This window comes from Colias philodice, chromosome 20 (assembly GCF_061535455.1).
Source record: "Colias philodice isolate Cphi_HAF_F1 chromosome 20, ilColPhil1 Martin Lab GWU primary, whole genome shotgun sequence".
Classification (NCBI taxonomy): Eukaryota; Metazoa; Arthropoda; class Insecta; order Lepidoptera; family Pieridae; genus Colias; species Colias philodice.
The window spans coordinates 1,722,912-1,736,995 of NC_143105.1; the positions used below are offsets into that span (position 1 = coordinate 1,722,912).

Sequence of the window (14,084 nt, forward strand, 5' to 3'; positions counted from 1 at the left end):
TGTATAGTCATTCAGTGTAATTTTCATTTCTCAACATTATTGTGACCCAAGATAATACATAATATAATGTTTACTTTTTGTGTGTTTAACCTCAAATTAACGTATGAAATATATTAAATTGTTAATGTTTCTTTTTCAGTATTGAGCGACTTGAATGTAAAGATAGAAAACATGTCTCAACATGGTATGTAATATTTACTTTTTGTTTTCATAATCATATTGTCCTTGATGCTAGTGACAATAGCAACAAAGCTGCTCATAGAAAAGTGGTAAAGCCACCAAAAACTCTAAAGTTAAAGACGAAATTATCATCAGAACGGTCTGACATTCAAGCAGCCGTAAACGAACTCAAAGAACTAAATAGTAGTTTAGTAAACGTGTCTGCCCCGATTACAAGAGAATTAGAAGATGAATGTGATGTTATTGGAAGACATGTAGCACTGCAGCTGAAACAGTTATCTTCGATTGATAGAATTGATGCGACAGATGAAATACAGGCGATACTCTCTAGATACCGTAAGAGAGCCCTCTGTGGTAGATTTGTGTACACACCTTCTAATTACAGTTCCGAATGTACGCCATCACCACAGCCTACAGTAAATTATGAAATGTCTGCAGTCTCTATGCAAGTGGAACAATCTTCACAATCTATACTCCATAATGAATGTACGCCATCACCACAGCCTGTAGCCTACCAGCTTGTAGAGGTCGCTACTGAAGCTTATCAACCTGTTGAATCTACAACATCTACATTCTCTGCGCCACTGCTGGATCAATTTGAATCTATACCCCAATCTAATGATGTACTTGCTGCAGCAATATCAATCTCTAATATTAAAAAATAACGAACTAAGCTATGTAGTACTGTAGTTATTAAGTATTAATATGTAAAGTTCACGTTTAATATGTACAAAAACTTTACAAAACCATTGTGAATTTGATTATGAATAAAAAAAAAATACTTACTTTGATATAATCTTTTAGACTTTCATTGATAGCAGCACACACTTCTGGTATTATTTTAATAATGGATGCTTTTGAAACTCTGAAAAATACCGACAACAGTCTTAGATACGATATCCCAGAAGAAAGGTATACTAGGGTTATTTCCAACTCCACCCTCGCAGGTATCGCATCCCTCATTAGTGTATCATCACGTTGAATTTTTGGAGCAATCAAATTTAAAAGTATTTCCACTTGTTCAGTTGTCAATCTCATAACCGCTTTATATTCTCGGGGATCTTCATCATATAGCTCTTTAAATATTGAATTCGTTGCCCCTTTTCTTTGCAGCCAAGTCCTGACCCAAACACTTCTCTTCTCTTCCAATTTGACTAGATTGGCAATCAAATTGGGTCGTCTAGACGGAAATATGAAATTCACGGTCAAATTGGGTGGTGTGGACGCTAATTGGCCAATTTTTTGACGTATTCACCGAGGAAGCGGCGTGTCAAGCGGATGTTGTCGTTGATTTTGTCTTCTCTTTGACTTTGATTAGTTTGATTTTTGTGTTCAACAGCTGTGTGTGAATATAATTATGAAAATCGAGATGGAGGAATATGAAAATGTTCCAAGCGATGTGTCTATTCGGTCCGAACGGGAAATATTGGAGGAAATTTTGGATTTGTATAAAAATCTACAATGCCTCTGGGACGTGTCCCACCAATTGTATAAAAATAAACAGGCAAGGCACAATGCCTTCGAGATTTTGTTAAATAAGTGGAGAAATGTTGACAAAAAAATAACCTTGGAGTTAGTAAAAAAGAAACTGGAAAACATGAGGACCACTTTTTTAAGAGAACATAAGTGTGAAATTACAGTAGAAGCGGGCGGGGCGTATGAGCGGGTGACGCGTCGAGCGGAAAACGCTCATTTCAATAAATGAACACAGTAGTCAGTAGCAACGGAGCGTTTGAGCGGTTTGGACGTGTTTCGTGTGCAATTAATATTTGCTTAAATTAAAATGTCCGATTATTTGGAAGCTAGCGCCTATATAAAGTGGGAGCTTTTTTTTTCTAAAAGCAATTGTCACGATATTAATAGTGATCGGTATAGACATGGTGAATTTCATACTTTATACAAAAGGCTACGAAACCATGAAGATAAATTTTATGAATACACTCGAATGACCGTAACAACTTTTGACTACATAATATTAAATGCTGTACAAACACAGTTATCGAAACCCGAAACTAACTTCATTGCCTTAACAATATCTCCTGAGCAGAAACTTTTGTTGAACAACCGATACAACATTAGAGGAGCTGCAGAATCCAGGTTCTGTGCATACTAATTCTTCTTCAGAAACAATTACAAGTGATACACTAGGATCTCAAAGTTATAGTCAAACATCACAAAGAAAGAAAATTCGTATGAATAGAACCGAAAACAATGATCAACTTTTAGGAATAGAAAAGACGAAACTTGAGATTCTCGAGAGGGAATGTATCAAAGAAAAAAGCTATGATTTACTGTTTTTTGAGTCTTTTGCCTTATTTGGAAAATATTCCACTAATGCGTAAACTAAGGTTAAGATCGAAAATTCAAGAATTAATTTTGGTTGAAATTGAAGCTGTAGAAAATAATATTCAACAATCGGTACCAGTGATAAATATTCCTGTACCAAATATAAATACTCAACAATCAGTCTATGAATTGCACGTCCAGAATTCATCTGAACAAAATTTAATTAATAATATACCCACCCATGCAAATGGAGAACGATTCGGCTTTGATTAGTTACATAAACAATTACAAATAATTATATGAAGAATTGTTTTTTTCCATAGATCTTAAATTAGTGTTTTTTAAGTTTTTTCGAATAAATAAAAATTATATGTGTTTCGTTACCGTGTAATTGATCGTGGTGTCTATAGTCCGGGATACATCGCCCATTTTTGCAAGTGATTACTATCAAGCTAATTTTTCGTGAGTAGCTTTATTTTGATGAGATGCCCTATAATTTCATGTACGAAACTCTCGATTGTGGTAGCTTACAGAGGTAACAAGGATAAAAATTTTTGATTTGACGGTTCTCAAATATTTATTACGCAATTTGTAGGACAATATGTCTGTTGAGTTATATAAGTATTAAATAAGTGAAAATAAAAAAATCAGCTGGTTAGTAATCATTTATGATGACTTCGTTATCGATACACATTGGAAAGGGGGACTCTTTGATCAAACCATAGATTTTGTAGGACAAATATTTTTTCGAATAATTTAGATAATTATCTTGAGATTGAACAAAAAAAAAACATTCAGTTAGTAATTAATATTTGAGAACCATCAAAGCAAAATATTTTATCCTTGTTTCCTCTGGTAGCTACCACAATCGAGAGTTTTGTACATGAAATTATTGGGCATCTCATCAAAATAAAGCTACTCACGAAAAATTAGCTTGATAGTAATCACTTGCAAAAATGGGCGATGTATCCCGGACTACTATTATCGATGTTTGGCATAGAGTATGCAAACTAAGGTTGTCAAATTATTTTGCAACTGTCATGCACCACGACACTTGTACTTCCGCCTTCGATCGGGCCGCTCATCTCATAGAGTATAGTAATACATTGGAAATAGAGAGCCGTCTTGGTTCTTTTTTTTTTTAAGGGCGCGTATAAAGTCAAATCACCAATCAACTTTTAGTTGATACGTGTAATATTCAAGACCAAATATAAAAAATAAAATATATGTAAAACTTGATGATATTTTCGATTATATTGTCAGATCAAAAACATAAAATATTGAAATTGACTCGATAGAAAAAATTCACGAAGTTACCTCTAAATTTCACACTTTTACGTTTTTTACTGGACATGGTAATACTTATTATGATTTTTTTTTCATAAACAATTATATTAAAACATTTGCAATATATTTGTCAGAGCATTTTGTGTAATTACTTTTAGTTTTGGTTTAATCACGATAAAACACTTTTGGCGCTTACTATATTTTTAATTACGCAAGAAATCATCTTCCATCGCACGTTCCGGGAGCTAAAAACATAATTCTATTTCATACATCAGACGCTATCGCTCCGTTGAGACGAGTAGACCACGCTAAAATTGCTGCGCCGTGTTTTATAATTACGCCGAATATTGATTTGTTGAAAATGGTAAACAACAAAATGAAAAGACTTAAGAAACGAGAACTAAAGAAGATTCAAATTGAAAAGATAACTAAATGTCGAAGGTAATAATGTATATAATGTATAATATAATAGTATTGTTATAATATTAATAAATAATAATTATTATAATATAAAAAGATAAGTCTTGATTTACCTATTTGAGAAAGGTTAGTTTCTGTAAAATAATTTCCGCGCGCTGAGTATTGACGCGATAGCAGCAGCAACTATAGATAGGTAAATAAAATTCATAGTGGTACCTAATTCTTACAGTCGCGGTGCAATCAATCAAGTCAAGAAAGATTTATATTATTATTATTACTATAGGCAGATCCTATGTTCGCTCCAGTAAATAATAATATCAATAATATGTAAACCGGTTGTGAATAGTACATATATATTATATGTATTTACAATCTGTATTAGATAATCATACATAACATCTATACATAGGTATAACAAATTCGTACGAAAGTCAAAATTGTACTTACATTGAATAGGTATTTTTTTATAATATACATATGTATATGTATATATATAATATATTCATAATCTGTATTACATAGTAATATGTAGTACATATCTATACATAAATATAGTTTTTAGAATTTTTGTATGTGTGTCTGTATGTAGGTATGTCTGGGCTCTAATTTTGGTGCAGATATAGCTTGAGACCTGAGAAAGGTCATAGGATGAGTTTTATCCCGTAAATAAAAAAAACTGTCTGTGTTTGTCTGTTTGTTTGTACACGCTAATCTCCGGAACTACTGGACGGATTTGAATGAAAGTTATTTTGTTGTGTAGGTACTATTATATTATCCGGGAAATATAAAATAATAATTTATTTTGAAAACTGAAACACCTGATGCAGAACCGCAACAGACCACCTAAACTATAGATTCATTTGAGAAAGTTTATCCAGGCGAGTTTGGATATTATTATTTGTGTAAATTCTGTAAATTCGTTTCCACGAGTTGAGTATTCATGCGACGATATTTATAGATACCTACATTCATAGTGGGTACCTACAATTTACAAAGACACTTTTTATACTTAGTTATGTAGGTACCTAATTCCTACGGTCGCCTTGCAAATGCAATCAATCAAATTGACCCTGTTTGAAAGTAATTTACTAATTTCACAGAACAATTTTAAATTTGGAAAATGTGGACCCTCACTCTCAACCTGTGTCTACTGACTATTGCCACGCAGAAAAAAATACTCCAGAAAGGTACCTGCTAAAGTTACCAGCTCTCGATAAAATAATACGTAAATTTCGAAGAACTTTGTAATATTTTATAAAGGATAATTTTTATTTTTATTTTTAGAATAATTGCTGAGTCGAAAAATGTCGTACAATCTAATAGTCCATTGAATAAAAAGTTCTAGAGTGCGTGAGTTAGTAACGTAAGATGTTTCTTCGGAAACATGTCAAGAGTCCCTAGGTAATAAACATACTAAAACCCCGGGCCACTAGGAGGAGCCCCGGAGTGGGGGGAGGGGGAAAATGGGTCCATTTTTTCATTTTTCGCTTAAATCTCAAAAACGGTACATGTTAGAGAAAAACTTTCAAGGAAAAGTTGAAAGGCCATAAAATTATCTACAAGTTGTACCTGAATCATTTTTTCCTATATCCTACCGTTTCTGAGTTATACGCAGTAAAACATGATTTTGGCTCAAACAATTTCCACATCAATCGATCAAAAAATATTTCTTTCTTCCAAAAAACTCAAAAGTGCTACTTGTGACCGGTACTGATAGATTGCTCTTAATTAGGTCTATAATTGGTAAAATAAACACATTCCTCCATGGAAGCCTTTAGGAGGAATCGATTGTCAAAATATTATATTATGGTAGTTTGAGTTACTGAACTTGATCTTTTTATTTTTTTCTTCCAAAAAACTCATAAGTGCAACTTGTGACCGGTACAGATAGATTGCTCATAATTGGGTCTATCATTGATAAAAATACCAGATTCCACCATGGAGGCCTTTAGGAGGTATTGAATTTTATTAGGGTAGTTACGATACATGAACTTTTTAACTAACTACCCTAATAAAATTCAATTCCCCGTAAACGCCTCCATGGTGGAATCTGGTATTTTTATCAATGATAGACCTAATTATGAGCAATCTATCTGTACCGGTCACAAGTTGCACTTTTGAGCTTTTTGGAAGAAAAAAAATAAAAAGTTCATGTATCGTAACTACCCTGATAAAATTCAATTCCCCGTAAACGCCTCCGTGGTGGAATCTGGTATTTTTAGCAATGATAGACCTAATTATGAGCAATCTATCTGTACCGGTCACAAGTTGCACTTTTGAGTTTTTTGGAAGAAAAAAATAAAAAGATCAAGTTCAGTAACTCAAACTGCCCTAATATAATATTTTGACAATCGATTCCTCCTAAAGGCTTCCATGGAGGAATGTGTTTATTTTACCAATTATAGACCTAATTAAGAGCAATCTATCAGTACTGGTCACAAGTTGCACATTTGAGTTTTTTGGAAGAAAAAAATATTTTTTGATCGATTGATGTTGAAATTGTTTGAGCCAAAATCATGTTTTACTGCGTATAACTCAGAAACGGTAGGATATAGGAAAAAATGATTCAGGTACAACTTGTAGATAATTTTATGGCCTTTCAATTTTTCCTTGAAAGTTTTTCTCTAACATGTACCGTTTTTGAGATATAAGCGAAAAATGAAAAAAATGGACCCATTTCCCCCCTCCCCCCACTCCGGGGCTCCTCCTAGTGGCCCGGGGTTTTAGTATGTTTATTACCTAGGGACTCTTGACATGTTTCCGAAGAAACATCTTACGTTACTAACTCACGCACTCTAGACCCCCCTTGGAGGGACTCATTCAATGGACTATAACCAAATTAATCAAAATAAAGTTCTGGAGGAATGTGTGTCGTCGACTGCGTATGTTTATTTAAAAATAGTATCTATACTCGCTATTTCGACAGACTTTTTTTACGGATTCGTGCTCTATACTGTTTCCCTAATATTGTTTTTTTTTATATATTACATACAGACAGTTTTTACTTTTTTTATTGTTTTATAATATGTATAGATTATCATTAATAATTATAAACAAATAATAATAAAAGACATATTACATAATTTGTGATGATTTCAACTTCACTGTTTTATACAATTATTTTAGACAACATACCTACTAACTACCGAAAATACGCGTTGAACGAGCGAAGAATATTGTGTATAATTTAGCGTGCGATGAACTTTACGTACGTTGGATGAGCCGGGTGTATGAGGGTATTGTGAGGGCGCGCGGCATGGCGCGTAATGTGCGGGGCTTAATCGTAGAATTATCTGGCTTTATATGCCCTCTTAAGGCACCCGTCATCACAGGGTGTTCGCGCCACCTCTGGATTATAGTCCAGAGACATTTTGTGCTTTATTTTTTAAATACAATAAAAAAATTTTAAAATACAATAAAAAATACAATATAAAATAATACTTTAAACAAGATAAAAAATACTGGTATAAATTACGATAAAATGACTAAATAAGTACAATAATTGCTTAAAAATACGATAAAATTGAAATCAAAATTATTATAACCAATTTAATAAAAGACGGCACAAAAACACTCAACTTAATCCTATATCACAGTAAAAGAGCTAAAACTAACATCACACACTATTCCTTTTGTTGACTACGACTACAATATTTCTACAATATCGTAGGAACGCATCCCTACACTTGTCCCCCAGGGCGGAAGGCAGATTCTCACAAAAATAATGTATTTAGTACACGGACGCATTCGCGTGCGGCAGCGAAACAACGAAAAATCTGTCAGTAGTGTGGCAGGATTTCGCATATGATATGTCTCACTCTAGCACATAGATGAAATAGTTGCATCCTTGTCAGTATTGTTTCGCAAGGAACTGCGAAATGGCCATTACACAGACGCATTGCGAAAAAGTTGCGAAAACGTTGCTGTGTACTAACGTTCCGCAGATATTTCGCTACGCAGTAGCTTCGCAGAGATTCGCTGCCGCACGCGAATGCGTAGGTGTACTAACGGCGATATAGATATGTATAGCTAAGGTAGATTATTTAATTCAAACAGCTACTGTTTAAATATCTAGCTGAACCTTTACACCAGTAGCAAAGATAAAGCTAGATATTTAACAGTAGATACTACAAAGTAAAGAGGTTTCTAATATTAAACAACGAAACATCTCTATTTGTAGTATTTACTGTGCGGTTCTTTTTAAAAGTAGCGACTCGTATTTTACTAATCTTGCAGACAAGATTACCCTCGAAGTATTTGTCAGCGAGAAACTCCCATCTCTTGAAGTCTGTGTGATTCAATTTCTCAACATTAAAAGGATTTGGATTTTTTCTTGCCGTCTGAAAAACTGTATACCATTGCGATGGAGCCCAGATATTAGTATTTTTTACTTGGTTTTCAATTGTTGCGTGTGCAGAATCGACTGTCATATACAGGGTGTCCCAAAAAGTAGTGATATACTGAAGCTGGGAGGTAGAGGACTTAGAGGGCTATCCGAATCACCCCCATGTGTGTTATGCGATTTTTCGTATTTTCAGAGTTATTACATTTTTTTCAATTTTTCATCTATCGCCGAGTACGATAAGATTTTTATTTATGGTGACGTGAATTATTGCGCTAGATGCTTGATTTTTTTTGTGTGCTAAGCTGAAAGATAGGCCAATTCAGTATGGTAACATTTACTATCGTTAGATCTTCGAATAGAATAAAAAAAAGAATTAAATGCCAAGAAAGATAAAATTACCCAGTATGTTCATAACTTCAAGGGACAATAAAAAAATAAAATCACATAAAAAAGGTTTTCCATTTGGCTTTTAAAAACTTGCTCTATCGATCAGGTAGCTACCCTAAAAATTTCACTTTATTATTCTGAAGGCTTCAATCGAAAAATTGAAATCTAAATGTGGTAAGTGGAAAATTTTTATTAACATGATGATCATTAAAACCAATAAATAGGTGTTAAATTACCAGATTTTTTTTAAAATAGCCCCGCTGTTGCTCAATGCAAGTGCGACATCACCGTAAAAAGTTGTCTTTTTAATGTCTGAATGCTCTTTTATCATTTTTAATGGTTTCTTCTGCAACTATGAATTTCCGGGTTATTTCGTCCAAATTGTGGCAGTCTCTCGTCTTTGTAGTATTCCCACGGAAAAAATTCAATAGGGTTTATGTCCGGAGACCGTGGAGGCCAGGCTAAAGGGCAAAAATACTCTGAAAGATGGATTGGTCGTTGCAGCCTGCGCATGCGCCGGTGATGCCTGCTTTAAAGCCTGGCCTCCACGGTCCCTCGACCTAAACCCCATTGATTTGTTTTAATGGGGATACTAAAAAGACCTTGGCCACTTGAGAGAATGCCACAATTTGGACGAAATAACCCGGAAATTCATAGTTGCAGAAGAAACCATTAAAAATGATAAAAGAGCATTCAGACATTAAAAAGACAACTTTTTACGGTGATGTCGCACTTGCATTGAGCAACAGCGGGGCTATTTTAAAAAAAATCTGGTAATTTAACACCTATTTATTGGTTTTAATGATCATCATGTTAATAAAAATTTTCCACTTACCACATTTAGATTTCAATTTTTCGATTGAAGCCTTCAGAATAATAAAATGAAATTCTTAGGGTAGCTACCTGATCGATAGAGCAAGTTTTTAAAAGACAAATGGAAAACCTTTTTTATGTGATTTTATTTTTTTATGGGCCCTTGAAGTTATGAATATACTGGGTAATTTTATCTTTCTTGGCATTTAATTCTTTTTTTTATTCCATTCGAAGATCTAACGATAGTAAATGTTACCATACTGAATTGGCCTATCTTTCAGCTTAGCACACAAAAAAAATCAAGCATCTAGCGCAATAATTCACGTCACCATAAAAAAAAATCTCATCGTACTCGGCGATAGATGAAAAATTTAAAAAAATGTAATAACTCCGAAAATACAAAAAATCGCATAACACACATGGGGGTGATTCGGATAGCCCTCTTGGTCCTCTACCTCCCAGCTTTCGTTCATCACTACTTTTTGGGACACCCTGTATGTGTGCCCCGTGAGTAAAAAAATTATTTGAACTGATTCAATGTTTTTGCAACGTTGAACAGTTTCGTGGAGCATTGTCAGAATAATTTCGTTACGATTTCAGAATCGTAGGACCAGGACAGCAGTCACAATAAAGAAGAAGTCGTTTTATGTTCCCACGTTCATCAAGGTCTGTTATGTATTTTCTCAAAATGAAATTATTTTCTGCCATTTCGTTAGCACCGCGATTACCTTGGCTCTCGTCCCAATAGTAGCAGAAGACATTTCGTGTGCCGTTTTCGTATATCACTGCGTTATAAACGCTAAGCTTTCTTGAATAAAATAACAACATACTGTCACCGTATGGTGTATTCAGAACTTTCTGTAGGTCAAAACTTATACAAATTGATGCTGGATCTGTTTTATGAATATTTTTGTGAATCTTATAGCGGTTATATGTATGCTCTTTTTCAGCAAGGTGTTCTTCGTGAGCTAGTCTCTCTTTGGATGTAGGGTCAGATAGATTTTCAAAGCGAGAGCATTTGAGGTATTTATCTTTTTTGGGAACGTGGAATGCTATATTCAAATTTTCTTTGAAAATTTTCCGGAAAACACATTCTGAAACAAAATTTAGTCCTTCGAAACTACGGTGTTCTTTATACTGTCTATACAAATTGGTCAAATTTTTGTACTCAGCTGGAAGGTATACTCGGGTACTGTCCTTCCTACAGTAATTTTAAAGATTTATGGGATTTAGCATCAAATGATTACTCCAATAAAGATGTTAAGCGGCAGTTGTAGCTTGAAGTGGTCGATATATTTGGCGGTGAATCCATGGAAGATAAAGAAAAGGCAGAACTTGGTTAGTATTTTATTTTATTATGCCTAAGTAAATTAATAATGCGATGAACTACAATAAACGCAGCAGGTGCTGTAGTAGCATTCGACACGTATATGTGACATGAGTGATTTTTTTTTAAAGTTGTTCCGTTCATTCAAAATCTAAGAAATTTTAGCAAATAGGTAATTGTCAAAAGTATAACTATTTTATTTCTACTATTTTTCGCTTTGCACATGAGTTTTGACAATTATTTGCTAAAATTTCCCTGGTTTTCGTAATGATTGGATAACTTTTTAAAAAGATTACTCATACCGCATGTGCGTTCGACGCCATTTTGTTTACGGCACGCAATGGCGGCTAGCAAGCGCGGCGAGCAAGTGCCTCAACGCACAAACTGAGCAGCCGTCGTAGGTACGCACCCATATATTTACAAATTGTGCCAGGGCAAGCGACCATCGGTACTAATGTAGTTTGCGAATATATCTCGATATTCGGTTGATGTTCTATTTGCTCTATTAGGTAAACATGCAGGTATTTCTAATAAAGCCTCTGGTACAGTTAACGTGTCCTTGAAATCATATCCGTCTCTTTCTCGCACAAAATTATGAAGCACACATAGAGCTTTTATAATCACAACTGCAAATTCTTTCTTGACGTTTAGGGGTCGGTGAAGAATCTGCCATTTATTGGCTAATATTCCAAATGTACATTCAATATAGCGGCGGGCACGGGATAGTCGATAATTAAAATTAGTCTTTACATTATTCAAGTTTCTCCCAGCATACGGTCGCATCATATGTTCCGATAGTGAAAACGCCTCATCACCCACTAAAACGAACGGCATTGATTGGCCATTTTCTTTGATGGGGTTATTGCTCGGAATATCGAGATCATTATTTAAAAGCCTATGATAAAATACAGAGTCTTTGTAAATTGACGAATCACTGCATTTGCCGTATGCTCCAATATCTACGTAAAGAAATTTATAATTTACATCACATATTGCAAGTAGGTAACACGATTGAAAAATAATTCTTGTAATTGTAATAAAGAGATCCCGAATGTTGTGGTTTGATAACTCTAATGTGCTTGCCGTCGATGGCTCCGATGCAATTAGGAAATTGGGCGTATTTTTTAATACCTTCAGCCGTTTGAATCCACTTGTCTCTGGTCAATTGTGGCATCACAATTGGTTTTAATATCTCCCATATGATTCACAAACATCAAATACTATTTCCGATACTGTAGGAAGCCCTATACGGTATTCATGACTTATATGAGATAAAGAACACCCAGTAGCCAAATACTTGAAAATAAAATTCACATTAATAAACATAATATTAGTTTTGTAATATGTACTACATTTTTTTATTGATTTACAGGCATTACTCCCCAAAAAAGATGGAAAAACCTTAGAGACTGTTTCACAAGAGAGCTGCGCCGTCTTAAAGATGTCAAAAGTGGTTCTGCTGCAAAACGTAAATCACAATACACCTATTTCAACCAATTTCTGTTTTTGAAATCAGTGCTGGACACAAACGCAACAGAAAATAGTCTCGAAGAGGCAAGTCAAGAAAATGAAAGTGCAAGATCTTCTGATCTTGAGACTCAACAGTCTGCATCAAAGTCGCTTGGAACAAAAAGGAAGAAAAAAATACCAAACGAAGAATTCTATATAGACCCTCTAATTTCAGTTCTGCATAAGACCATAGCGACTACACAGAATGATTCAAATTGTGACAGACTGTTTCTTTTATCCCTCCTCGAAAGATTTCAAACAATCCCTGCTGCAATGAAGACCAAAGCGAAAATGGAAATCATGGAAATTATAGAAAAATACCAACTGAACTGTACACCTACAACAGCGCGCATAAACTATTCAAGTAATTTCAATACTCTTAACGACCAAGAATATGACCCGCATCGACCGAGTTATTCAGGTTATTCTAGACCTAGGTTACTATAAAAGTATAAATTATTACACTATTATAATTTATAATAGCATATAATATTATTATACTAATAAAACATTTTGTTATAGACTGGAATTGGGAAACCAGAGTACATTCCACCAGATGAGGCGCTAGATAAAGTGGCAGGGATTTTAGGGGCAACCTGTGAGGGTTACACGCTACCCTTTGGTGGTGATGCGGAGGAGGCGGTGGTGATGCGGAGGAGGTGGTGGTGTTGGATAGTTTTGATGTGGTCACCTTAGTGCCATTTTCTGATTCTGATGATGGAATGGTAATGAAAAGCAGTGGAAGTGCGGGACACAGAGATCCAGTACCTTTGCCAGAATTATCTCCAAGATTGGATCATAATATGGAGACAGCCAAAAATAAAAAATTCTTCTTCACTACAAACAAAATCACAGGTATATAAAAGTGTTGTTACCATCTAATGATAGGGCAGGGTCTCAATCTCCTCTTGAGCTTTCCATATTTTTATAACTGGTAAGATAATGGTTAAAAATTATAAATGAGGATTCGACAATCTCAAGCAAAGTCAATCCCTCCCAAGACAGTGACAACGAATCCAGACCAGGTACATCAGCTTCACCAAATTACTCGCAAGATACTGAGAGGCAAGAGTATGATCTGCCGTGTCCTCCGGGCAGGCGCACCAGTGGTAAGCCCGTAATGCTGGATTCCCTCATCGCGACTTTACACAGATACCGCCCGAAGCAACAGTGCCCGGACAGTACCTGTGTAAGGCGGAAAATTATGGCCCCATGCCGCCTGTCTATGTGTGTGTACTGAATTAATGGTGGTATAAACTACTTAACTAATTAAGGTATAAAATATACTATTATTACGAATACATGTTTTATTTAATATTCTTAAAAGTAAAACAAACACTTGGTAAGTACATATAAATCCAATTTAAAGATTTTAATCTAAAATAAACGCTCAAAAACTGAAACATAAAACATAGTAAATATTTTATTTAAGCTCTTTTAAAAAATTAAGATATACATATACCATATACAATTAAAACAGAAAATATTGTACTTAAACTATTATAGTTCAGGATCCATCGCCCATTTTTG

The 14,084-nt window shown here is 34.6% G+C and overlaps 1 protein-coding gene across 1 annotated transcript; it reads left to right on the forward strand.

Moving 5' to 3' along the window:
- Positions 1–12,434: 12,434 nt before the first annotated feature.
- On the forward strand, positions 12,435–13,177 carry LOC149479272 (uncharacterized; the record flags this gene model as incomplete). Its single annotated transcript, XM_089707893.1, has 2 exons — positions 12,435–12,975; positions 13,077–13,177. Coding segments are annotated over 2 exons (579 nt in total), but the record flags the coding sequence as incomplete, so codon positions are not given.
- Positions 13,178–14,084: the final 907 nt, after the last annotated feature.